Below are 26,233 nucleotides of genomic sequence, written 5' to 3' on the forward strand. Positions count from 1 at the left end.
TCGAGAAGAAAGATGAATGAGATGAGCAGCTGAGTTCAGTACCGACTGGAGCGGGGCCAGTTTGTTAGAAGGTAGTCCACAAAGTAGTACGTTGCAGTAGTCCTGACGAGAAATTCTAAGAGCATGTATTAACATGTTGGTTGTGTCTTGAGTGAGAAAGGGATGGATGCGAGATATATTTTTGAGTTGGAGATGGCAGGAGCTGGTTATGGAGTTAAGATGAGGAATAAAAGAGAGAGAAGAGTCGAATATTACCCCCAAGCACCGTGCTTTGGGAACTGAAGTTATGGGAGTGTTATCAACATTTATAGTTACTTCAGGCAGAGAGGTGGCCAGAGACGGTGGAAAATTTATTAGTTCCGTTTTACTCATATTAAGTTTTAGGAAGCGAGAGGACATGAAGGAGGATATAGCAGACAAGCAGTCAGGAACACGTTTGAGGAGGGAGTTAAAGAGACTCTGTAACAAATTTTTCAGCCTTAGTTCTTCCATCCTATAAGTTCCTATGCCTGTTCTAATCTGCTCTGGCTTACTGCAGTCTTTCCTAACTGCACTGACTCTGTAATAAATCAATGTATCTTTCCTCTGTCCTGTTTGTCGGGCTAAGGATTGATTGTGTGGAATGTGCAGGGCTGCTTGTGATTGGTAGAAGCGATACACACCCTCTGCAGGCCCCCTGCACACTGTGAATGACTCACACACTATGCTTAGCTGAGCCTATTAGAAGCTGGTTAGTTTGTTTGTAAACATTGCCTAAAACTGTTAATTACAAGCCAGGATTGCAGCAGAGAGTGGCAGAAACAGCACAGAGGGGCACAGGAGAAAATAATGAATAGAATGGTATGCTTTTTATTGTAAGAATATTAGAGTACAGATTCTCTTTAAGGTCTGGGTCCGAGAGGTACAGTTGCGTATCGTCTGCATACAGGTGGTATTGAAACCCGAATGAGTTGGTTAAGTCACCAAGACTGTGCATGTAGATGGAAAAGAGGAGGGGACCAAGGACAGAGCCTTGAGGAACACCGACAGACAAAGCATGAGGAGAAGAGATCTGATCTGAGTAGGAGACTGTGAAGGAACTTCCAGAGAGGTAGGAAGATAACCATGTGAGAGCAAGGCCCTTTATTCCTACATTTGAAAGTATTTGTAAGAGTAAGGTGTGGTCAACCGTATCAAATGCTGATGACAGGTCAAGAAGGATGAGTATGGAAAATTGACCTTTGGATTTGGCTGTAAGAAGGTCATTGGCCACTTTGGTAAGGGCCATTTCCGTGGAGTGGTTGGAGCGAAAGCCAGACTGGAACTGATCAAGTAGGGAGTTAGCTGATAAATAATGGTTTAATTCTGCATGTATGTGGCGTTCAATTAATTTGGAGGCAAATGGGAGAAGTGAGACTAGGCGGTAGTTGGCGAGTGTGGTAGGATCTAGAGATGGTTTTTTAAGTAGTAGTGTCACAACAGCCTTTTTGAGTGGTGACGGAAAGATGCCAGTGGAGAGGGACAGGTTAAATAGCGATGTTAGTGCAGGCATGAGAGATGAGGATAGCTGCGGAATGAAATGGGAGGGAATAGGATCCAAAGAACAAGTGGTTAGATTAGCTTTGGATATTATAGAGGAGAGAGAATGTTCAGAGAGTGTAGAGAAGGCAGTTAGAGAGCAGTCAATGAGAAGTGTGGAGGTGGGATTTGAGGGCTGCTTGGAGAATTCACTTCTGATTTTGTCAATTTTATCAGTGAAGTATGTTGCAAATTCTTCAGCTGATAAGCAAGATGAAGGAGGAGGAGGAGGGGGATGGAGAACGGAGTTGAAGGTGCTAAACAAGCGTTTTGGATTGTGTACTTGGGCGGATATTAGGGAGGCAAAATAGGCCTGTTTTGCCACAGAGAGTGCGTTTCTGAAGGTGTTCAAGGCTATTTTATATGCGATGAAGTCCTCATTTGTGTTACTTTTCCTCCAATGCCTTTCCGCTGCTCTAGAGCATCTTTTTAACTGTTTAATGTCTTTGGTTATCCAGGGTTGGCGACTGACACGGTGAGGGCGGACACTGACGAGGGGGGCGAAGACATCCATGACTTTTGTAATGGAGCTGTTGTAGTGTATAGCAGCTGAGTCTGGGTCAGTGAAGGATTGTGTGAGGAGAGGTGCCAGGGCATCAGAGGCGGATTGCATGTCTAGATTGGGATAGTTTCTGCGAATATGTGAGCGTGCTTGTGCCAGCGTAGTAGGAAGAGAGGAGGAGAGAGAGAAGCTAAGTAGGTTATGGTCAGAGAGTGGTAGTGGATCATTAGTAAAGTCAGTGACAGAGCAGAGACGAGTGAATACGAGGTCAAGCGTATGGCCATTAGTGTGGGTTGAGGTAGAGGACCACTGAGACAAGCCATAGGAGGAAGTGAGTGAAAGAAGTTTGTTGGAGACAGCGTTCTTGGTGTCAATAGGAATGTTAAAATCACCCATAACGATGGTAGGGATGTCAGAGGACAGGAACTGGAGAAGCCAGGCAGAGAAATGATCTAAGAAAACAGAAGCAGGGCCTGGAGGGCGGTAAATAACTGCAATCTGGAGGTTTGAGGGTGAGTATAGTCGGACTGTATGGACTTCCAAGGATGGCAGGGAGAGAGAAGGAATAGGAGTGAGAGGCTTGAAGGAGCATTTGTCTGAGAGAAGAATGCCCACCCCTCCACCATGTTTATTCCCACTTCTAGGAGTGTGGCTAAAGTGGAAACCTCCATAGGAGCAGGCGGCAGGTGAGACTGTGTCAGAAGGGGTCAGCCAGGTTTCAGTGATCCCAAAGAATGTGAAAGCATTGGAAATGAAAAGATCATGGACGAAGGGCAGTTTGTTGCAGACTGAGCGGGCATTCCAGAGGGCAGCCGAGATAGGAGGGGGAGTAGGGGGGAGGAGTGGAATATTAATAAGGTTACAGTAAGAGGGAGGGAAATTTGATTTGTTGAAAACAGTGTTATTAGCAGGGGGGAGTGGGGGTCCAGGGTTAGGTGAAATGTCCCCAGAAGCAAGGAGGAGGAGAAGGCAGGCAGAGCGGAGCAGAGGTTGCGGTATATACTTATATGTAGATTGGCAGATGTAGATAGTAGTTGGCAAAGCCCAAAAACCTCTGGAGTGCCTTCAAACCCACAGGTTGAGGAACTCCAAAACAGCAGAGACTTTTCCAGGATCCATGGAGAGGCCAGACGTAGAGATAATGTACCCCAAGAAGGCAACGGAGGTTACCTCGAAGAGACATTTTTCCAGTTTAGCGGAAAGTGAATTCTGTCTTAACTTCCTTAACACAAACTTGACATGTTTTCGATGTTCCAACAGATTGGAAGAGAAGATCAGTATGTCGTCCAGATATACTAAGACGAACTTCCCCAACACCTCCCTGAATACCTCATTAATCAACTCCTGGAAGACGGCCGGAGCGGTACACAACCCGAAGGGCATCACCAGATACTCGTAGTGCCCATTCGTCACCATCTCTAATTCGAACTAGGTTGCATGCGCCTATTTAATCTAGTTTAGAGAAAATCTTGGCGTTGGTAACCTGAGTGAACAAATCATCAATCAAGGGTAATGGATAACGATTTTTCACTGTAATCTTGTTCAGGCCTCGATAATCAATGCAGGGACGAAGGCCTCCATCTTTTTTTTTTTTACAAAAAAGAATCCTGCCCCTGCTGGTGAACGAGAGGGGCGGATGAAACCCTTGGCCAAGTTCTCTTTGATGTATTCCTGCATTGCCAGTTTCTCAGGCCCAGATAGATTATAGAGGTGACCTCTAGGAGGCATACAACCAGATCTTAAATCGATGGGACAGTTGAAGGTACGGTGAGGGGGAAGTTTATCTGCCGATTTGGGACAGAATACGTCAGCAAACTCTGCGTACTGAGTTGGCACAGCTTTAACCTGAATCTTGGTATTTGTAACGGTTACTTTCGCTAAACAGTGATTATGACAATGGGTAGACCAGCTCGTTAGCTGACCTGAAGCCCAGTCAATCTGAGGGGAGTGAAGTTGTAACCATGGCATGCCAAGAATAATGGTGGAGGTTGCCATACGCAGGACCAGAAACTGCAGACTCTCTTTGTGTAGCACCCCAACATTAAACACCAACACAGGGGTCCGAGAAAGGGGTTGTCTACTTTGCAGAGGAGAGTCATCCACAGCGGTGACCAAAAGCTGTTGGTCTAACGGGAATAGGGGAATCCGTGCGCTCCATACGGATCGAGAATCTCTACTCCGCCCCCTTGCTCGCCCCGCAACTGGTGGTGATAGTAGAGGGTATACTAGAATAGTTACTCAATTCAATTCACATTGGGGTGATCTGAACGAAGCCCTTAAGGGATGCTGGAGGGTGTTACAGTTAGACCCTAAGATAAGGGAAATTGTGGGTCCAAGGCCTCTGATCACTGTACGGCGGGCCAGAAATCTACGGGATATTCTGGTCCAATCGGAACTACCAAAGAAAGAAGGGGGCACATGGCTTAATCGTGTCCCTCCCCCAGTTGGAATGTTCAGGTGTGGGTCTTGTAAGGCCTGCCCCTTTGTTATGAGGACCAATAAATTTAGATCCCAAGACCAATTGAAAGAATACAAATTGAAAAACTTTCTTAATTGTAATTCAACCTGGATCATATATCTAATCATCTGTCCATGTAATAAGTATTACGTGGGCATGACGACACGAACATTTAAGGCTAGACTCCTTGAGCATCTGGGTAACATCACTAATGGGGAGAAAAGTCACCAATTGCTGAACATTTCCAGGAGGCACACAACAGCTCAATTGTGGGACTTAGGGCAATGTGTATTGACAACCTGGAGGTCTCAACACGTAGAGAGCGAACAGAGGCAATGTTGTTGCAATGGGAGGCTATGTGGATGTACCGATTGAGATCGAGGCATCCACAGGGCCTAAATGTGGATTTTTCCCTTAGGAGCTACTTATAGACCCCTTATGGATATTCACTCCATAGAGTTTAACATCTATCTGTGAACTCAGTAATAGTGATGCTTGCAAGTGAGGATGGGTTTGGAGTGGCGAATGTGAATGTGTTGGGTTGATTGATCCAGATGTGATACGACTACTTTAACCCAAATAATTAAAAATCAAAAATGTATATATTTTACCTTGCTCCTTTACTCAACCAATTCCCCTAACCTGTTCTCACCCCTTTCCTCTCCCCCCTCCCCCCCCCCCTTCCTTACCCCTTACCCCACCCCACCTTTGCCCTCCTCCTTCCCCCCAAAAACCTCTCTCCTCCTTTTTCCTCTGGTTCCTAGTATTAAAAACTAAAAAAACATACAGGATAAATACAACTAATGTTGCAAAGGATTTTGTGCATCCTCTGCCCCTAGAGGGGATACCTACAGTAGGCGCATAGTGCTGACCATTGGGGATTGTCCCGATCACTGCTTACTCCTACAAGCTACGTTAATGTGCCCTCTGATGCAATGCTGCTGCGGAACAGGAAGTCGGGTTGGGGTTTCCAGCCCGGACATATGTGTTAGCAACACCTATACCAACTAGCGTGCGGCGGGAGGAGCTAGAGGGATACTTATTCTCAGCCCCCCGCAAGCAAGCCACGCCCCGATGAAGACCGGAAGTACCGGTCGAAACTAGTCGGCCTAGCTGCGTCCTGCCGCCCATCGGACTAGCCACGAGTTCCTCTCCGTGGTCCCCAGAGTATGGATCGTGACATGGATAGATGCTAAGGGTAAACAGGCCCGCCTACACGCTCAATCCACAAGCCGGATGCAGGGCTGAAAACCGGATCCACACTTCATCTGACGGTGGATGTACAGGGGCAGTGGTGCTCCTGTGCCCGGGAATTTGAATAGCTAAAGCAGCCGGCAGTGTGAGTTTGGTGTTTGGACTGAGGACCGGAACCTTAATCACTGGGAGCTTGCCTGAGGAGAGGAGACCTAGTGTGCGGACTGCAAGGGGGCCCCTGTTGTGCGCACATATCAGGACGGACTGTCATCTCTGGGACCCTTTGCGGACTATGGAGTTGTGAGTATGCAATAAGGCCCCACTTGCAGTCTAGGGGGCGGGACTGCTTTACATGTGCTTGCTCATATGACTGCTTTGCTATCTCTAAAAGCCTCCCTGCATGCTGCGGGACTTCATGTAATGCATGGTGCTGACATCAATTTGCTACCCCTGAGTTCATCGTGACTCTACCCGGAGGAGAATATGATAACGGCCCTGTGTGTGCGCTCTTAGGTGGTTCGTGTGTGTGTGTGTGTTGGCATACTATGTGGTGAGTCTGGTGGGCGCCCCGATGCAGGTGTGTACAACAGCGCTGTTGGTTTTAATTGTGTCTTGTACACCATTTTATGCCTTGACGGGTCACAAACAATAAATAAATGATTACCCCTTTTTTCACGACAACCAGGTCACGGCCTATTAATTGTTTACAATTGTGGCGGTTGGGTTAAAAACACCAGGTGGAAAGTGGTTATAAAATTGATTGTCTGTCCCTCTCCCGTGTCCCTTAGCCCCCTTTTGCCGGGAATAGGGGAATCCCCAAATTCTTTGCAAACTCGTAGTCTATAAAGTTAGCCTCTGAACCAGAGTCTAGAAAAGCTTCAGTGGGAACAGTCTGACCCTCCCATGTGATAGAACAGGGAAGGAGTAGACGATTATTGTTTAGAGGTAATAACTGCCCGCCTAGGGTATTACCTCTGACTACACCTAGGCGGCAGCGTTTCCCGACTTTTTAGGACAATTCTGTACCTTATGACCCTCCTCTGCACAGTACAAACAGAGTTGTTCTGTTTTCCTGCGATTCTTTTCCACCTGTGTCAATCTTGAATGTCCAATTTGCATTGGCTCTGGCGGAGGCGACACGGGTGGAGGAGAGGCGTAGGAGACATATCTTACAGTATTCTTACCCCGGGTTTGTTTTTGATAGCGTAAACGGCGATCAACCCGTACTGCTAAAGAGATTGCCTCATCAATAGATTTTGGTTCAGGATGTCCCAACATCAAATCAGAAACTGCATCTGATAAACCTGATAAGAAACAGTCTAACAATGCGAATGACCCCCACCTAGCTGACACAGCCCACTTCCTAAATTCAGCTGCGTAAACTTCTACCGGATCTTTACCCTGACGTAAAATCTTGAGCTTCCGCTCAGCGGTGGAAGCAATGTCCGGATCATCATAAATTATGGCCATAGCCTTAAAAAATTCCTCAACTGATGACAAAGCATCATGCCCTGCCTGGAGGCTATATGCCCATGTTTGTGAGTCGCCTGACAAAAGGGTCTTAATAAAAGTAATTCTCTGTGCCTCAGTTCCCGATAAATTAGGTCTTAACTCAAAATAAGACAATAATCGATTTCTAAAGTTCTGAAAGTCAGATCTATGGCCAGAAAACCTTTCGGGTACAGACATACGCAAGTCTGTAACAGGAGGAGATCGCACTGCATTCACAGCCGTTTGGAGGACTTGTATGGACCCAGACAAAGCGGTAATCTGGGTCTGTTGGCCATCCAACACCCTGATGAAATTCTCCACCGAGGTGGTTAGTCCATCAATACGGCTGTTGAGTGCATCCATTTTGTTTTTTAGGTCTGCCGTTCTGTAACGATTGGTGTCAGCACACAGAGAGAATCTGATTATTGATGATCTGCAGAATCATCAACAATACAGATGTATACCTGATTATGGATGATCTGCAGAATCACCAATAATACAAGTATGACTAACCTCTGGACACCTAATGAAGTGTAAGTGTTTTGGTGCAACTGTAGGCTATCTCCCGTGGGGCGGGAGACACAGATAAACTACGGCCAGTGACCACCTGAGGAGCAGGTGGCCTTCGGCTGTGCAGGGACTATCTCTTTAAGAGGAGGAGACAGAGATAACCTTGCAGCCAGCGATTCCCAGGTAGACTGGCAATCAGACTGTACTGCAGCCCAGGATTCCCAGTTGGGTTGGAAATCAGACTGTACTGCAGCCAGGGGACTCCTATGGAATAGAGGCCACTGGCTGCACTGCAGGAAGGACTCTCTGAGGAGCAGGAGATCCTTGCACCTAACTGACACCTGGTGGATTAGTGTCACAGGTAGTACAGACAGACTGAACACTCGAGGGATGAGTGACAGCTAGAAGGGTCAGGCAGGCCAGGTCGGCAACACACGAGCAGAGAAGGTACAAAGACAGAAGGCTGATTCGGTAACCGGGTACAGGCAGGGTTGGCAACTGGTAGACAGATAGGCAGAGGTACCGAATCAGAAAACAAGAGAGAGGTCGACAGAGCCAAAGGTCATAACAGATATCAAGCACAATCCTAGTCTGAGGTGTGAGGTCCTTGGTCTCGACACCCGGGAACTAGTCTAACAAATAACACAGTATCCTATGCTTGGGTGTGAGGTCCTCAACACCCTGGAACTGGTCTAAAGTATAACACAGCAATGACACAGTAATCCTAAGCTTGGGTGTGAGGTCCTTGGTCTCAACACCCTGGAACTGGTCTAAAGTATAACACAGTAATGACACAATAATCCTAAGCTTGGGTGTGAGGTCCTTTGTCTCAACACCCTGGAACTGGTCTAAAGTATAACACAGTAAATAACAAGAGCGGAATCTGGCTAAGTGTGAATTCCCAGGTCCACCTGGTTCTAACACACTGTAGGATCTGACTGAGGTCTGAGTGCTCACACGTAAGTATTCGCAACGGCAGACAACCAGCAACTGACAAGCAAGATCTATATATACTACAGCGCTCTGCAGCGCCGTCCCCAGCCACTCAACTAATCAGGAGTTCCACTGGGATCAGCTGATCATCCTGATCAGCTGATACCTCTCCTGCTGGCATAAAGGTCCTGTCTTCTAGCGCGCACGCGCGTAGCTCTCCATCTGTGTGCACTAGAAGGCCCAGGCAAACCAGACACATGTTGCTGTGTGGAAACCGCTGGTCTGAACGCGGTGACAGCCGCCGCGCCGCCAGACCGCGCGGCGGCTTCTGCGCTATTCCTTACAATTTCACAATAAGAAATTGAGCGTTTAATATGTAGCCAGCTTTGCTAAATAAATCAAGGTAAGATATGTAACTTCTATCTGTCTGTTAAACAGCTTGCCTCCATAGCAGTAACTCCGAGTCACACTTGGGCTGGAAATCAGCAGCTTAGAGCTGCAACCCCTGAGCCTGACTCATGGTAGCCGGTAGTGAATGTAGAGTATTGCGTGAAGCGGACTTTGTAACTCACTTCCCCCGGGATCCAGACGCCGGAAACCATTCTTCTTCCGGTGCTCAGAGGCTCTGCATCCCTGTGTTGAGATCACCATCTTTCATCATGATGGCAGCCGTCAATCTCACTATAGGGGTACACTGCCGGAGGAAAAACAGCAGTGCTGAATCCAGGGGAGGCGAGTAATGTGCTGGGCTGCAGCAGATCTCTCTGTGGTGTAATTTTTCCAGGATTTAGGGTCTAAAAGCTTGAGAAAAAAATTGCACAACTTTTAGACCCTAAAATGCAGAAGTAATCATACTGCCAGGGAGGTTAGATACCTTGTTTTAAGTAGTCAAAGTCACATATAGCATTGCTTTTTTAATAGAGGGCTTAATGGTCTCTTTAAAGTGAATGTTTACCAATTTAAAAATAAAAAAGTCAGATACTCACCTCAGGAGAGGGAAGGCTCGGTCCTAATGAGCCTTCCCTCTCCTCTCCCGGTGCCCAGTCCCGCGCAGGATCCCCTGTAGGAGTATTCGACCAGTTCGGTCAAATACTGCCACTTCCGCAGCCAAAGGGAGCTTTCGGAAGCCTTCGGGAGCACTCGGACTCCCGAAAACGGGCCGCTCCATACTACGCATGCGCGAGCGCCCTCTATGACGCACTCGTGCGTACGTAGTATGGAGCGGCCCGTCTTCGGAAGCCCGAGTGCTCCCGAAGACCTCCGAAGTCTCTGCGGTGGCGGACGCAAACGGGGGAGCCAGCGCAGCACCGAGGGCACCGGGAGAGGAGAGGGAAGGCTCATTAGGACCGAGCCTTCCCTCTCCTTAGGTGAGTATCTGACTTTTTTATTTTTAAATTGGTAACCATTGGCTTTAAGCCCTTTATACCTTCTAGATGGGTCTGGGTTACCATGAGTTGTCTGGTTATTCCTTGGGCTTGATTCACAAAGCGGTGCTAACAGTTAGCACGCTGGTGAAAAGCCCTTTATCATGCCTAAACTCAGTTTAGGCATGATAAGTTTAGGTGTGATAAGTTTAGGTGTGATAAGTTTAGGCATGATAAGTTTAGGTGTGATAAGTTTAGGTGTGATAAGTTTAAGCGCCAACTGCGTTAGCACCACAGTGCACAGCTGATCAAAAGTTTTACGCTAGCAAAGACTGGTGCACTTCGTATAAAGTTTAATGGCTCTGTTTTGTGTGCGGGACTTTGCAAGCGATCTAAACTTATCTAAACTTAGCATGCCTAAACTTATCACACCTAAACTTATCATGCCTAAACTTATCACGCCTAAACTGGCTGTTCACCGGCGTGGTGCAATGGTTATCATGCCTAAAGTCTCTAACTGGGTTAGCACCGCTTTGTGAATCGAGCCCCTTGTGTTTCTACAGTGAAACCTATTATAGAAGGATAAATATATCTATACTTTAATATCCTGAACAGATTTCAAAATAGCATTATTCTATGGACCACTGTCAATATAACATTCCACAGCTCCTCCTTTTTCTCCATCTCCATCACACCTACCTGTTGAAGATTCCTTCTTACTTGCTAAGCCCTGATCTTGCGGAATGGCCACTCCTCCATCTCTGGTTACTGTGTCCAGTGGCCCCTTAAGTGGTGGTGACAACACATCTGGAAGAGAGGAAACCCAGTGTGACATAAAAGGAAGCCAAGGTGAGAGACATATGGAGGCTGCCATAATTATTTCCTTTTAAACAATACTAGTTGCCTGGCAGTCCTTCTGATCTTTCTTGTCAGTAGTGTCTGGATCTCACACCGGAAATAAGCATGATGCTAATTTTCTCACATTTTTGTCAGAAACATCTGATCTGCATGTTTTTTCAGGGTCTATGGGTAAGAGTATTAGAAACAAAGGCTCGTCAGGAAAGCCAGGCATTTAGCATTGTTTAAAAGGAAATAAATACGGCAGCCTCCATATTCCTCTAATGTCAGTTGTCTTTTAAATCTGATTCATTCAGCTGCAACACAAAGAGAAATAATGACCTTCTGACCTTTTCATAATTATCCTGTTATCACAATTCTTTTTTCAAACAGATAGGCTTCTATTTACTTTTCAGGAAAGTAGACACTGCATTTGACTGCCTCATTTACATAGATAAAGGACTGGTTTCTTAACACTTGCTATGAAATAAAAAAATAAAATAGAAACATTAAATTCTAAGTAGGTCTGGAAGTATATCTACCCATATCTATCTCATGGGGCTCGATTCACAAAGCGGTGATAACCCAGTTAAAGACTTTAGGCATGATAACCATTTTTATCATGCCTAAACTCAGTTTAGACATGATAAGTTTAGGCATGATAAGTTTAGGCATGATAAGTTTAGATAAGTTTAGATTGCGCGCAAAGTTCAGCACGCAAAGCAGCGCCATTAAACTCTATGCAAAGTGCACCAGACTTTGCTAGCGCAAAACTTTTGATCAGCTGTGCACTGCGGTGCTAGCCCAGTTGGTGCTTAAACTTATCACACCTAAAAACGTATCACACCTAAACTTATCACACCTAAACTTATCATGCCTAAACAGAGTTTAGGCGTGATAAAGGTCTTTTCACCACGGTGCTAACTGTTAGCACCGCTTTGTGAATCAGGCCCTTGGTGTCAGATGACAGCTTAGGCATGCTTTAAAGTGTAACTGTTGGGCATAAAATCAAAAATCAATTCTTTATTTTTATCTGGTAAAGACGTAATAAGGTTTCTAACCAGGCAACAGTTGCGGACTGGCCAGGGGGGGAAGGGGGGGGGGGGTTGCCCCCCAGGCCACCTTTCATTCAGTGATTTAGGGCTGGTCCAGTGCCTGGTGTATTCAGGTTTGTTGTTGTAAGGCAATGTGAAACACTGGGCTCCCTGATAAAAAAGCAATAGAGTTGGGCCGAACCTCCGATTTTAGGTTCGCGAACCTGGTTCGCGAACTTCCGCGGAAGGTTCGGTTCGCGTTAAAGTTCGCGAACCGCAATAGACTTCAATGGGGATGCGAACTTTGAAAAAAAAAATAATTATGCTGGCCACAAAAGTGATGGAAAAGATGTTTCAAGGGGTCTAACACCTGGAGGGGGGCATGGCGGAGTGGGATACATGCCAAAAGTCCCGGGGAAAAATCTGGATTTGACGCAAACCAGCGTTTTAAGGGCAGAAATCACATTGAATGCTAAATGACAGGCCTAAAGTGCTTTCAAACATCTTGCATGTGTATACATCAATCAGGTAGTGTAATTAAGGTACTGCTTCACACTGACACACCAAACTCACCGTGTAACGCACCGCAAACAGCTGTTTGTGTAGTGACGGCCGTGCTGGACTGGTGCGCACCATGGCGAGAGTGCAGGTTTTGGTGGCTTTACAGCCCATATGGTCGCCTGGCTGATGTAGCTCCGGGTTCACAGAACAGGTATGCAGTGGCAGGTTCACTGAACACAACAGGTATGCAGTGGCAGGTTCACTGAACACAACAGGTATGCAGTGGCGGGTTCACTGAACAGGTATGCGGTGGCAGGTTCACTGAACAGGTATGCAGTGGTGGGTTCACAGTACAGGTATGCAGTGGTGGGTTCACAGAACAGGTATGCAGTGGCAGGTTCACTGAACAGGTATACAGTGGCGGGTCCACTGAACAGAACAGGTATGCAGTGGCGGGTTCACTGAACAGGTATGCAGTGGTGGGTTCACAGAACAGGTATGCAGTGGTGGGTTCACAGCACAGGTATGCAGTGGTGGGTTCAATGAACAGGTATACAGTGGCGGGTCCACTGAACAGAACAGGTATGCAGTGGCAGGTTCACTGAACAGGTATGCAGTGGTGGGTTCACAGCACAGGTATGCAGTGGTGGGTTCACTGAACAGGTATGCAGTGGTGGGTTCACAGCACAGGTATGCAGTGGTGGGTTCACAGCACAGGTATGCAGTGGTGGGTTCACAGCACAGGTATGCAGTGGTGGGTTCACAGAACAGGTATGCAGCCAGACAGTTAAGCCTAACTAATCTTTCCCTGAGAGACAGTCTGCAGCAGCTCGCCCTACTCTCACTAACGCAGGCAGCACACGAGTGACCGTAATGGCCGCCGCTGCCTGCCTTATATAAGGGGGGGTGGGGCTCCAGGGGCTAGTGTAGCCTAATTGGCTACACTGGGCCTGCTGACTGTGATGTAGAGGGTCAAAGTTGACCCTCCATGTGCATTATGGGGCGAACCGAACTTCCGCAAAGGTTCGCCTGCGGGACGCGAACGCGAACCACTGAAGTTCGCATGGAACCGTTCGCAGGCGAACCGTTCGGCCCAACTCTACAGGCAAGCTGCTAAATATACACAGCTTGATGCAGAGCTTGCCTGGAGGGTCCATGGGCAAAACTCTGTCTGGTCTCTTCCCAATGTTATAATGACTGCATGTGTGGATAAGGTGTTGAACAAGTTGAAAAGTTTTTGACGGTCCCTAGACTCCAGGAGGGCTTTCTGGCTTGTGTGAGAGACTGGCAGGGACAGGAGTCATGTTACAGACAAGTAGTCTCTGTGTGATGTGGGACTGCAATACAGATAAGCTCCCTGTTCCATCTCAGGCTATTCTCAATTTCTCTCCACTCCTCCTCTCTCTGGGCTAGTGCACGGCAAAATCACAATAGCAATCGCTAGCAATTTGTGAGTGCAAGTTTGTGAAGCGATTTTCAGAGCGATTTATGAATGAAACACTCTGAAAAATGCTACATGCAGCATGTTTACAATTTTGAAAAAAAATCACAATGCTGCTGTGAGAACACCCTCATAGGGTAGACAATCACCTTTTAAATTGCTGCTGATTTGAAAAACGCTTAGAAGCCCTCTTGGTGTGCACCAGCCCTCCCTCATTCACCTTTGTTTCCCTCTTCCCCTAGTGCTGGGTGTCTTCTTGTTATTCAGGAAAGCTAAATAAAAGTGCAATCCTGGTGAGGCAAATACCTTTTTCCCTCTCTTTCAGCTTTTCTCTCCTCACCGTTTCTCCCCTTCTCTGCATAAGGACTCAGACACAGTATAAGCACTTTTCTGAGTGATTTTACAGCGATTGCAATTTTACTGTGATTTTAATGTAAATCAATTAGAGCGTTTTTTAAAAAGCTCTCAGAAAGTTCCGATGGCTAAAAAGTGCTCAGAATAGCTCTTATAGTGTGTCTAAGCCCTTAGTATGTGTATGCTGTGGGTGAGTTGGGCGCCGGGGGCGTCAAATGACAGCTCTTCCTGCTTCCACTAAACTCCCTGGCAGAGTTAAATACTATTCCCCCTCCGAGTCGTTGTAACTCGGAGGGAGGTGTAATTTAGGGTACAGCGATCACCGGAGCCCCAAATTACCCTTATGAGCCCTGCGCAGCATATTATTGCTTCTATGGGGCTCCTGGTTTGGGTAACCGGTGCTGAACGCTGTGCACCAAAACCACCTGCTTTGCCTTCTCTCTCCTCTCTCCAATCTGGTTATTAGAAACCATAATCTAAAGCTGGCCATACATGCATCAATTGCTACTGACAGATTATTTCACTATGATCGAATCATAATGTCTTTTCCACCTGTCAGTACTAAGTATGGATGTGGCATATAGGGTTTCATACAATAGTAAAGTGGGTCGTGGGCAGGCAGAGATGCACTGCCCACCAATAAAAAGCAGGTAAGCAAAGCATGTATGTTGGGGGGTGATAATATTGAATCGGATAAAACATTTTGTGGAAATTGGTTGAATGTATTGATCTGAGATGTTGGGAAATCTCGGGCCAATGTGGTTGTCAGGTGCGATAATCCCGGCGTGCGATAACCATGAATGTTAGACACAACGTAAACCCCGGCCGTTGTCCATCAAAACATATTATGTGCCCCTCCCGATGTCTGTACTTTACCTATCATGGTGTCCCTCGAGTGTCCTTGCTGTATTTCCACATTGGTGCTCCACGTGACTACTGGCATATACGACGTGGGGTGCGTGTGTGATGTCATTTGGGCTGGGGCTGCCATGATAACGGGCCTCTAGTTTGTTTTTCACCCCAGGCCATAAGGTCCCAGTCCTCCCCTGCCAGGCAATCCAAAAATTAAGATCACTATTACTTTTCTTGTTGATAAATGATCATTACCCAGTTGACCTGACTCTTATTTGGTACACACAAAATTTGGTACGTACAAAGGAAGTTGCAGGGCATGCTGGGTTGTCCCGTTTTGCTTCTCTATGTCCCCCTCAGACTTAACTAATGCAGCCTGATTGGCTGAAGCCTCTTTCCCTCCTGTTTTCCCCTCCCACACCTCTGTTCCTCTCTGATTGGCCAATATTTCTCATGCTGAGACAATGCACTTTCTATTGCAGAGCTGGGTGGGAGTGCCCCAAGACTGGTACGAGGGCAGGCAATGCATACACAATCAGGCAGAGGAGAGTAAGGGAGGAAATTACATCAGGATTGGCTTCAAAATAGCCACACTTAAAATGGCTATCAGATCAGTGGCTGACCCCGCAACAACTGGAGATCGACAATGTGGTGTGTGACAATAGCAGCAATCTCATTTCGGCTTTGAGTTTGGGAAAGTTGACACACATACCCTGCATGGCACATGCGCTGAATCTAATAATTCAAAGATTTGTGTGTAAGTACCCAGGCTTACAGGAGGTCCTGAAGCAGTCCAGGAAGGTGTGTGGGCATTGCAGGCGTCCCTATACAGCCAAGGCACGCTTGGCCGATATTCAGCAGAGAAACAACTTGCCGGTGAGGCGCTTGATTTGCGATAGCCCGACTCGCTGGAATTCAACTCTCCTGATGTTTGAACGCCTGCTTCAACAGGAGAAATCTGTCAACCAGTATCTGTACAACTACAGTAAAAGGACATGCTCTGGGGAGATGGGGTTGTTCTGGCTGGAGTACTGGACACTCATGCGAAATGCCTACAGGCTCATGCGGCCGTTTGAGGAGGTGACAAACATGGTGAGTCGCAGTGGAGGTGCCATCAGTCACTTGATCCCATATGCTTTCTTCCTGGAGTGTGCCGTGCGTAGAGTGGTGGATCAAGCTGTGGAGGAGTGTGAACATGAACAGGAACAGGAGGAAGAGTTGTGGCAACAATCATCAGCAAAACCAGATGTTTCCTCAACACCTGCGGCAGCACAGAGGAGGGGGAAGGAGGAGGAAGAGTCGTGTGGGGAAGAGGAGTCAGATGAGGAAGGTGTTTTTTTGATGAGGAGGTGGAAGAAAAACCGCAGCAGGCATCACAGGGGGCTTGTGCTGCTCACCTTTCCAATGGTATTGTTCATGGCTGGGGGGAGGAGGAGAACTTGACTGACATCACTGAGGAAGAGCAAGAGGAGATGGATAGTACGTCGGCAGCCAAATTTGTGCAGATGGCATCTTTCATGCTGTCCAGCGTGTTGAGGGACACCTGTATAAAAAAACTCAAGGGGAATGACCTGTACTGGGTGGCAACGCTGCTAGACCTTCGGTATAAGCACAAAGTGGTGGAGAGGTTACCAAATCACCAGAAAGGATGCAGCACTTGCACCCCAAGCTGGCAAGTATGCTTTACAGTGCGTTTAAGGGTGATGTCACAGCACAACGGAATAAAGGTGCCACTGCCAGTAATCCTTCTCCCATGTCCATGCAGGCAAGGACAGGACGCTCTAGTGATCTAATGGTGATGTCGGACATGCGGACATTCTTTAGTCCAACACCTCGCCTTAACCCTTCCGGATCCACACTACACCAATGCCTCAACTGGCAGGTAGCCAACTACCTGGCCTTAACTGAGGATGTAGACACTCTGAGCAGTGATGAACCCCTGGACTACTGGGTGCACAGTCTTGACCTGTGGCCAGAGCTGTCACAATTTGCCATTCAACTTCTGGCTTGCCCTGCCTCAAGCGTCCTGTCAGAAACGACTTATAGGGCAGCTGGAGGCATTGTCAGTGAGAAGAGAAGTCGCCTAGGTCAAAAAAGTGTTCAGTACCTCACCTTTATCGAAATGAATGAGGCATGGATCTCGGAGGGCTACTGCCCGCCCGAAGACTAAGTCAGTCCCCACACACAGCATCTCTGCCTGCACGCCGTGTGACTGCCTGCCCCAAGACTAAGTCGGCCCCCAGTCCCCACACAGCATCTCTGCCTGCAGGCCGCTTGACTGCCTTCACCGCCACCACCAACATGGTTCAGGACTCCAGGTGGATTCCTGAATTTTTAAGCAAGCTAGCAGCGGCCGCTAATAAAAACATTAACAATTTTTTTCTGGTGCGTGTACATGCCTGCCTAATTTTTCTGGCTGCACTGTGGCTGCAACAACAAAACAAAAAAGGCATGTACATGTGTCAATTCCCCTTTCGTGATCGTTACCTTGCCGCGGTGAAGGGGCTTGCATATCACAATGAAGCAATGACCGGCTATATGAGTGTGTAGAAAGACAAAAAGAAGAAGCAACCGAGAGCCCACAATAGTGTATTATTGTTGATATAAGGTAATCTTCAATTTGTAAAGCAGATATGGATATACTCACAAGTCCGGGTTGCCGACCTCAGGCAACCACTCCAATCGCATATGGGGATATTAAGCCTCTCCCCACTTAGGCTGAGAAGTTGCTCTCCGTAGAAGAAAAATAAGGGTGTACACACCAGGTGGATAATGATATTTGTAGTAGTTACAGAGGCACCAGCAGAATAAAAATTAGTAGTCTATTAAAATAAAAATTGGGGGATCGGGGTGGATCCGTCTCCCCAATATATGTGACACCATCACCATATATGGTATCCAGAAGAATATATATTTAATCAGTACTCCACATAAAAATTATGCAACGCGTTTTGCGAGTCCCAAGCCCGCTTCCTCAGGCAAATACAAGAGTAGGAGCAACTCCAAAGTTGTGCAGATAGGTGCAGTGCAACCTGCTATATGAGTGTGTTGGGGGACACATCTGACCCAAGATAATAAGGTCATTGCTTCATTGTGGACTACCAAATTTGATCAGCTGGATAGTCACTGTTGTTCCGTCATTGAGTTACCTCAGCCTGGCGACCATATGGGCTTCAAAATCGCCATCGCCTGCACTCTCGCCATGGTGCGCACCAGTCCAGCACGGCCATCACTACACAAACCACTGTTTGCGGTGCATTACACAGTGAGTTTGGTCTGTCAGTGTGAAGCAGTACACTAATTACACTACCTGATTGATGTATACACATGCAAGATGTTTTAAAGCACTTTATGCCTCCAATTTAGCATGCAATGTGATTTCTGCCCTTAAAACCCTGCTCTGCGTCAAATCCGTAATTTTCCCCGGGACTTTTGGCATGTATCCCACTTCGCCATGCCCCCCTCCAGGTATTAGACCCCTTGAAACATCTTTTCACTTTTGTGGCCAGAATTAATGTTTGAAGTTTTGAAAGTTCGCCTGCCCATTGAAGTCTATTGCGGTTCGCATAATTCGCGCAAACCCGAACTTTTGCGGCGTTCGAGGTTCATGAACCTAAAATCAGAGGTGCGAGCTATCTCTAGCCAAGATATTAATGTGTCTCCAAAGGGCTGAGAACTACATATAAGCACCACTAGAAAAGATGCCCTTTCTAAAGACATTTATAATAAGTACAACTCATCACATCCCAGTATGATGCAGACATATGTAATTTTATTGAGGACTTATCCAACACAAAATACATTTAGGCTACTTACACACCAGGACGTTGCGTTTAGGGGACGTTATAGGGCACATAACGTGCCCCTAACGCAACGCCTGGTGGTGTTGGAGCAGGATGCTACCCAGTGCCGCGTTACAAGCAGCTCTTGGTGCGACTGCTCTGTTGGAGGCGCTGCGCAGACCACGTGAGCGGAGCTCTCCGCATCACGTGGTCCCGCCAGCCAATCCGCGGCCGCTCCAGGATGTAAACACTGCAAGTGCAGTGAATAATAAGTAGCCATGTGCCTGGCTACGTATCGGCTTCTCCCCGCCTCCTCTCTGCTCATAAAATGAAAAAAACAAACTACTGAGCATGTGCAAACAGTCGTACTGCATGCAGTACGTTATGTAGACGTGCTGCGTTACAGTGTAACGCAACGTGGGCACTGTGAACAGCCCATTGATTTTTCATTGCTGTGCGTTGGGGTGCGTTACAGGCTGCTCTAACGTGCGCCTGTAACGTCCCACTGTAAAAGCAGCCTAAAAACAATTGATTAAAATCACCCTCTTAATCCAAATGTAATTGGAAATCCCTGCAGCAGCAGAACAATAAAGTGACAAAAAATGTGTGTTTACAAATACATGGAAACCACTAATCTTTGTGCAAATGTTGCTTATTGCACAACCCTCAAAAAACAATTCATGCAAAAGTGCCAAAGCGTATCAAGTGTTAAACCTGTGGAAAAAAAGTGCTATGTGCTAATAAATACCAATATATCCAATTTTGTACAAAAAAGCAGGCTGTACAAATATAGCTAAAGGTGCTGACCAATCATAAATAAATATATATACATGTATATATATTTATTTATGATTGGTCAGCACCTTTAGCTATATTTGCACAGCCACGTACAAAATTGGATATATTGGTATTTATTTATTAGCACATACTACTTTTTTCCACAGGTTTAACACTTGATAAACTTTGGCACTTTTCCATGAATTGTTTTTTGAGGGTTGTGCAATACAAGCAACATTTTCACAAAGATTAGTGGTTTCCATGTATTTGTAAACACACATTTTTTGTCACTTTATTGTTCTGCTGCTGCAGGGATTTCCAATTACATTTGGATTAAGAAGGTGGTTTTAATCAATTGTTTTTAACGTATTTTGTGTTGGATAAGTCCTCGATAAAATTACATCTGTTTGCATCATACTAGGATGTGATAAGTTGTACTTGTTTGTATGGCTGGCAGTGCCTCTTTAACCTTGCCTCACTTATGCTACGTACACACTTGTGATAACTATCATTTGCAAGGAACGACAGTTACCTGACAAATGATATTAGAAAATTTGGAATGCAACGATGGGATGCAGCGATCATCATACACATTTTAACGATCGTTCTCGCAGAAAAGAACGATCAGAGGGAAATGTTGCGTACATGTTTATATAAAATTAAAAAAAAACTCACTAAAATGGAGTTACAATAGATAAAAATATATGATAGTTAACTTGAAAACAAAGTTTATTTGAAATTTGTAATGTAACAATATTTACGGGTCGCGCTACACAGGAAGTACGGAAGCTAAACAGAATACAACGCAGGCGCATTGGCCCTTGTAACGATCGTTCTCGGCAGATAACTGTACACACTATAGTTTTGTAACGATTGTCGCTCGATACGATCCGTCAGGTTGGATATTTCCATCTTCCCGATGTCGTTCTTGTCACAGGAGCCCTTCGTGGTCCGACCGCAATTGGCCTTCTAAACGGTGCCAGCGCACAGATCGTGCGAACTCTGGTCGCAGTCAATGGGCAGGAACCGTTAAGAATTATCCGCAGACAAACCAGAAGGGGGCCTGTGAGATACGGGTGATTAAAACTCACACACGATTCAGGGTATAACTGCCACCACCACGGGTAGGGGCCCGTGGACCCGACTGCCTGACTGATCCTGCGAATAAAAACGGTTAAAACACGCTGTATTCTGTCTAGCCAAAAACAACCAATAGTAGCGTCTTTTCAGAGGTCTGGTTCAGTGGTGTGCGTGCTGAGTAGTAGGGTAGCTAGAACAACAACTGACGATAGCGTCGGTTTATTAAAAGCAATATAAATAATTAATATATACAGACAATTATTAAAATCAACAATTATTAAAAACAGTAATAGCCAGTATGAAATTAAAAGGGAGAAAATACTTAGGGTTTGCGGAAATATGTCCTTTTGTGGGAAAATCATCAAGTCCAAGCAAAACGGTTTCAAGTTCTCAAAGTTCTTTGTTTCAGAGTAAAGTTCAGCAAGATTTAAAATCCAAACAAAATGGAGGATGTCCTTTGTTTCAGCTCCGGCAAGATGGCCACCACTTGTTCCTCACGGTGGCCGTGTGTTCATGAAGATGTTAAATGGAGGAATAATTTGCCCAGGCAGCTCATTCACTTTTAATGGAGCTGAGTTCAGAGGCGGGCTTAAAGAGTCGGCCCCCGGGCCGGACTATGGTAATCACATCTGGGCAGGGCTTCAGCAACCTCATAATCCTGACATATTCCCTAGGCCGACCTACGCGGCCGGCACACAAATAATAATTACATAATCTCGATCCCCAGAACCTACCGATTAATATGATATCAAACTTGGGCATGTTTGCATGCCTGGTTAAAAAACGGTGGAATTCCCAGAGTTCTGGTTATGCCAGTGGCCCAAATTTAATATCAAAATACTCACAAGATCCGGACCAGCAGAATGATATAACTTTCACATTTCTCACCTGAACGGTATTGCTTAAACATGCTCAAAATCCTAAACTCCATGCTTTCTTATTGGGTCTTATATGGCTCCGGCCGGTCTGGGCAGAGCAGATTTTTGAATAGCCCCCTGCTGTGAGCTCATCCTGTCTTTCCCAAAAGGGCAGAGTGAGCTCTTTGCTGGCTAATTAACATCTAAATGTTACCCCTCTGGCTTAATCAACAAGTCACAGGGCCAGTCTTCCTGCCAGCTGCTAACAGAGGAAAAAAAACTGCCTATTTAAAAAAAACAGGAATGTCAGTCTCTAATTGCTGGCCCGACTACAATCAAGGGCAATCGGCGCAATAAACCGATGGCGTTCTCGTTTCTCACGGCTGTTCCGTGACACCTCCCCTTCCTGACGCTGTGTAGGGGGTTGTCAGCAAGACATCCGCCGTAGCAGCCATTGGCGCTGTTGGGTCTAGTTCCCCCTGACACCGGGACAGCCCATCAGCGTTCCGATGTCGGCTGCCCGCTGCGTGTCGGCCAACCTGGCTGACAGGTCTCGGGTCGCCGGTGTGGCGGTAAAACCCATTGGAGCCTGTGGCTCGGTTCCCCTGGACCGGTCGCGGTCTGCTACCCTCAGGTTTGACCCGACATGGACCGTTCTGGACAGGGCGTTTGCGCCACTGCAGGCGGACGTGGTGTCTGCCGGGACTGCTGACAACGGGCAGTGGGTTGGTTAAGTCAACAGCCAGCCCACGCAGGGTTCCCCTGCTAAGTGGCTGTGGACCTAAGGGAACCCCGCGGGGATCCCTGGACCTTCCCAGCTCCTGACAGACGGCACATGCTCTGCAGTAGTTCGCTACATCCCTGTTCATCCGGGGCCAATAATACTGTTTCCGAATACCGGCAAGTGTCTTGCGGACACCCGAGTGCCCTGTCAGAGGATTACCATGTGCGGATTCCAGCACATGTCCCCTGAACGCACTCGGGACCACAAGCCATTTGGTATTCGCGTGTGATCTACCTGTAGGGGGCTGTACAGACTCACTGTACAGTCTCCCACCTTCCCAGTACACCTTGAAAGCGTCCCCGTCTGCGAGGGGCTCAGAGGCTTGCTGCCTGAGCATCTCCAGGCTTGGGTCGCTTTGTAGTGCTGCTGTGAGTACAGCGCTGTCAGTTTCAGCCAACTGGCTCATGTCACACGAGGCCAGCGGCTGAAAGGTCTCATCCCTGCGGTCAGAGGAGGGGGAGGAGGCCGGAACCCCCTCCACCTGTTCTGAGCTCGGGTTCTGAGCAGTACAGCTGCGCGGTACTGCTAGCACAGGTACACCTTCAGAATGGCACAGACGGGCATTACTCAAATCATCGTTGCATGCATTACTGGCATTGACAGGTATAGACATTAGTTAATTACAGACAGGTTGTACAGTAAACTCAGGTACAGTTACATCATCATCACAGCAGACAGTCTGTACATCAAACTCAGGTGCCTTTGAAGCAGGCACTATTGAACCGGGTACCCTTGAACTGGGCACATTCAACCCACCTCCCCCTGGTGCTCCCCCAAGTGTATAAAGTACCTGGTGGTGGGTGGAGAGTCCGTCTCCTTCCGTGAGCGACAAGGCGGTCGGGGCAGGTTCATAGTAGGACACAAGCTTGCCCAAATCAGTCCCTAGCAACACAGGGACTGGGAGATCCTTCATAACCCCAACAACCCTTTCTTGGATTCCCACCCCCCAATCCATCTTCACTCTCGCGTGGGCTATGTGGAAAAGGGTGCCCTCTACTCCAGTAAGGGCAAGGGATCGACTGGAGCTGATGCTCTCCTTTGGCACAAGGTGTGAGTGAACTAACGTGATGTCAGCTCCGGTGTCTCGGAGTCCGGTGACAACTTTGCCGTAAACTCTAACAAGTTGCTGCTGGTCGGTTCGGTCGCGGATTTCCTTTCCGCGGGCAAACAGGACAAAATCCGATGATCCAGGCTGTGGTTCGCTGGCGGGTTGCCTCTGCGGTGGGTGAGGTACAGGTGATGCAGATGATGCAGGTGCTGTTGGTGTCTGTCTCCGCTCCGGACAGTCGAATTTCATGTGTCCGGGCTGGCGGCAGTAGTGACAGGTGACCCCTCCAGGGGCTGCAGGCCTGGGTGCAGCAGCTGCGCTGAATGGCCTCTGTGGCTGATGGCTCACAGGGGCAGGAGAGTCTGCCGAGGTATTGGACTGACCTCCCCTCCAGCTGGATGGTGCGGTTCTGCGTGCATCAGGCACCCGGGTAGTCGCAAAAGTCTCAGCGAGGTCTGCAGCGACAGTTGCTGACGCCGGCTTGCGCTCTAGCACAAATTGTCGTACATCAGCAGGGCAAATGTTCAGAAATTGTTCTAGGACTATCAAGTCCTCCAGGACATCATAAGACCCTTTGGTGAGGCCTAGAGTCCACGGGCGGAGTGTGGTGAGCACGCTGCTGACCACATCTCGGTACGAATCAGAAGACTTTTTCTGCCAGGCCCTGAACTTTTTGCGATAGGCTTCTGGCGTCAGCTGGTACTTAGTAATGATAGCATCTTTTATAGCGGCATAATCATTATCTTTCTCCGCAGGCAATTCTGCGAAAGCATCAAGCGCTTTGTAGCGCAGCAAAGGTGTCAGATGTCTGGCCCACTGGTCTTGGGACAGATGATACTGATGGCATGCTTTTTCAAAAGACCGCAGAAACAAGTCAATGTCAGTGTCTTTTTCAATATTAGCAAATTTAAATTTTGCACTTACGGGTGATGCAGCTCCTTCAGCAGGGAGGCTGGGCGGAGAACTCCGGCTGGCCTGTTGCACTTTTGCCATGTTTAGCTCATGCTGTCGTTGGCGCTCCCGTTCTCGCTCAGTGGCATTCCTCTCCGCGTGGCGTTCTGCAGATTGGCGCTCCTCACGCATGTACTGCAGGTACTTGTCCAGGTCAGTCTCCATCAGCTTTCGTAATGCCTGCTGCATTACCGGGTCAGCACCCATGGACAGTCCAGTACTGGCCAGTGCCGGGCGAGTACTTTCAGAAACTCTGGGATTGGGGTCCATACTGACAGTCTCTGGCGTATCTGTTGCAACAGGGCCCGCAGGATGCTCAAGCTCTGTACGCCTAGGATCTTCAGCCTCTGGTTCCCCTGGCCTTGAGTCAGATGGGTCAGCGTCTACCTCAGCAGACACGTCCAGCTCCTGCAGTTGCTGGGTATCCCATTGAAACAATTCAGCTACCAGGTCCTGTTGTTTCTTGCGGCCGACATCAATGCCTCTCTCTTGGCAAAGATTTTGCAGGTCCGCCAGGCACATTTTCTTGTAGTTCCCGGACATTTCCACGCCAAATAAAATAAACCTTTCGGGGAGGGGTACTGGCTACACAGTCTCTCTGTATATATAAAAAATATATTGCCTTCCAGCTACACCAACAAATTAGTTCGTTTCTGGATAGCGCTAGAGCGCTATCTTAGATACTCTTCAGCACAACACAGGTCCCAACCGCTGCCTAACACTGTCACAGGAGCCCTTAGTGGTCCGACCGCAATTGGCCTTCTAAACGGTGCCAGCGCACAGATCGTGCGAACTCTGGTCGCAGTCAATGCGCAGGAACCGTTAAGAATTAGCCGCAGACAAACCAGAAGGGGGCCTGTGAGATACGGGTGATTACAACTCACACACGATTCAGGGTATAACTGCCACCACCACGGGTAGGGGCCCGTGGACCCAACTGCCTGACTGATCCTGCGAATAAAAACGGTTAAAACACGCTGTATTCTGTCTAGCCAAAAACAACCAATAGTAGCGTCTCTCCAGAGGTCTGGTTCAGTGGTGTGCGTGCTGAATATTAGGGTAGCTAGAACAACAACTGACGATAGCGTCGGTTTATTGAAAGCAATATAAATAATTAATATATACAGACAATTATTAAAATCAACAATTATTAAAAACAGTAATAGCCAGTATGAAATTAAAAGGGAGAAAATACTTAGGGTTTGCGGAAATATGTCCTTTTGTGGGAAAATCATCAAGTCCAAGCAAAACGGTTTCAAGTTCTCAAAGTTCTTTGTTTCAGAGTAAAGTTCAGCAAGATTTAAAATCCAAACAAAATGGAGGATGTCCTTTGTTTCAGCTCCATCTGTAGAAAGAAGCAGAAGCGTGCACCAATGTCCTCTAATAAATCTCGCCTTTTAATCCTCCATATTAGTTCCATACAAACGGGGTAAACATCAGTGCATACATTAGTATAGTTGCATATACATACTGGTGCTGGTGGCAGTGGTCTGGTGGGTGCCTAGGGTGTGAAGGGATCGGCGACGGCCGTTTCGCGTCCAACAGGACGCTTGGTCACGCTGCGTTCCGGGTGGAACGCAGCGTGACCAAGCGTCCTGTTGGACGCGAAACGGCCGTCGCCGATCCCTTCACACCCTAGGCACCCACCAGACCACTGCCACCAGCACCAGTATGTATATGCAACTATACTAATGTATGCACTGATGTTTACCCCGTTTGTATGGAACTAATATGGAGGATTAAAAGGCGAGATTTATTAGAGGACATTGGTGCACGCTTCTGCTTCTTTCTACATATTGTTGTCATACTCTTCCTTCTATGAATATTGGCGGAGCACATGTCTCAGCATCCCCCGGATTCCTTTAACCACTTGCCGACCGCACGCTTATACCGTGCGTCGGCAAAGTGGCAGCTGCAGGACCAGCG

The 26,233-nt window shown here is 47.4% G+C and overlaps 1 protein-coding gene across 3 annotated transcripts in view; it reads right to left on the reverse strand.

Moving 5' to 3' along the window:
• LOC137532559 (T-lymphocyte surface antigen Ly-9-like) overlaps nt 1-26,233 on the reverse strand; it is a 128,206-nt gene that overhangs the window by 55,695 nt on the left and 46,278 nt on the right. For all 3 annotated transcript variants that reach the window (XM_068253191.1, XM_068253192.1, XM_068253190.1), the window contains exon 3: nt 10,709-10,816. In XM_068253191.1, the coding sequence (XP_068109292.1) occupies nt 10,709-10,816 (108 nt within the window). The remainder of the gene's footprint in view (nt 1-10,708; nt 10,817-26,233) is intronic.

The sequence above is a fragment of the Hyperolius riggenbachi genome, chromosome 9 (assembly GCF_040937935.1).
Source record: "Hyperolius riggenbachi isolate aHypRig1 chromosome 9, aHypRig1.pri, whole genome shotgun sequence".
NCBI classification, from domain to species: Eukaryota; Metazoa; Chordata; class Amphibia; order Anura; family Hyperoliidae; genus Hyperolius; species Hyperolius riggenbachi.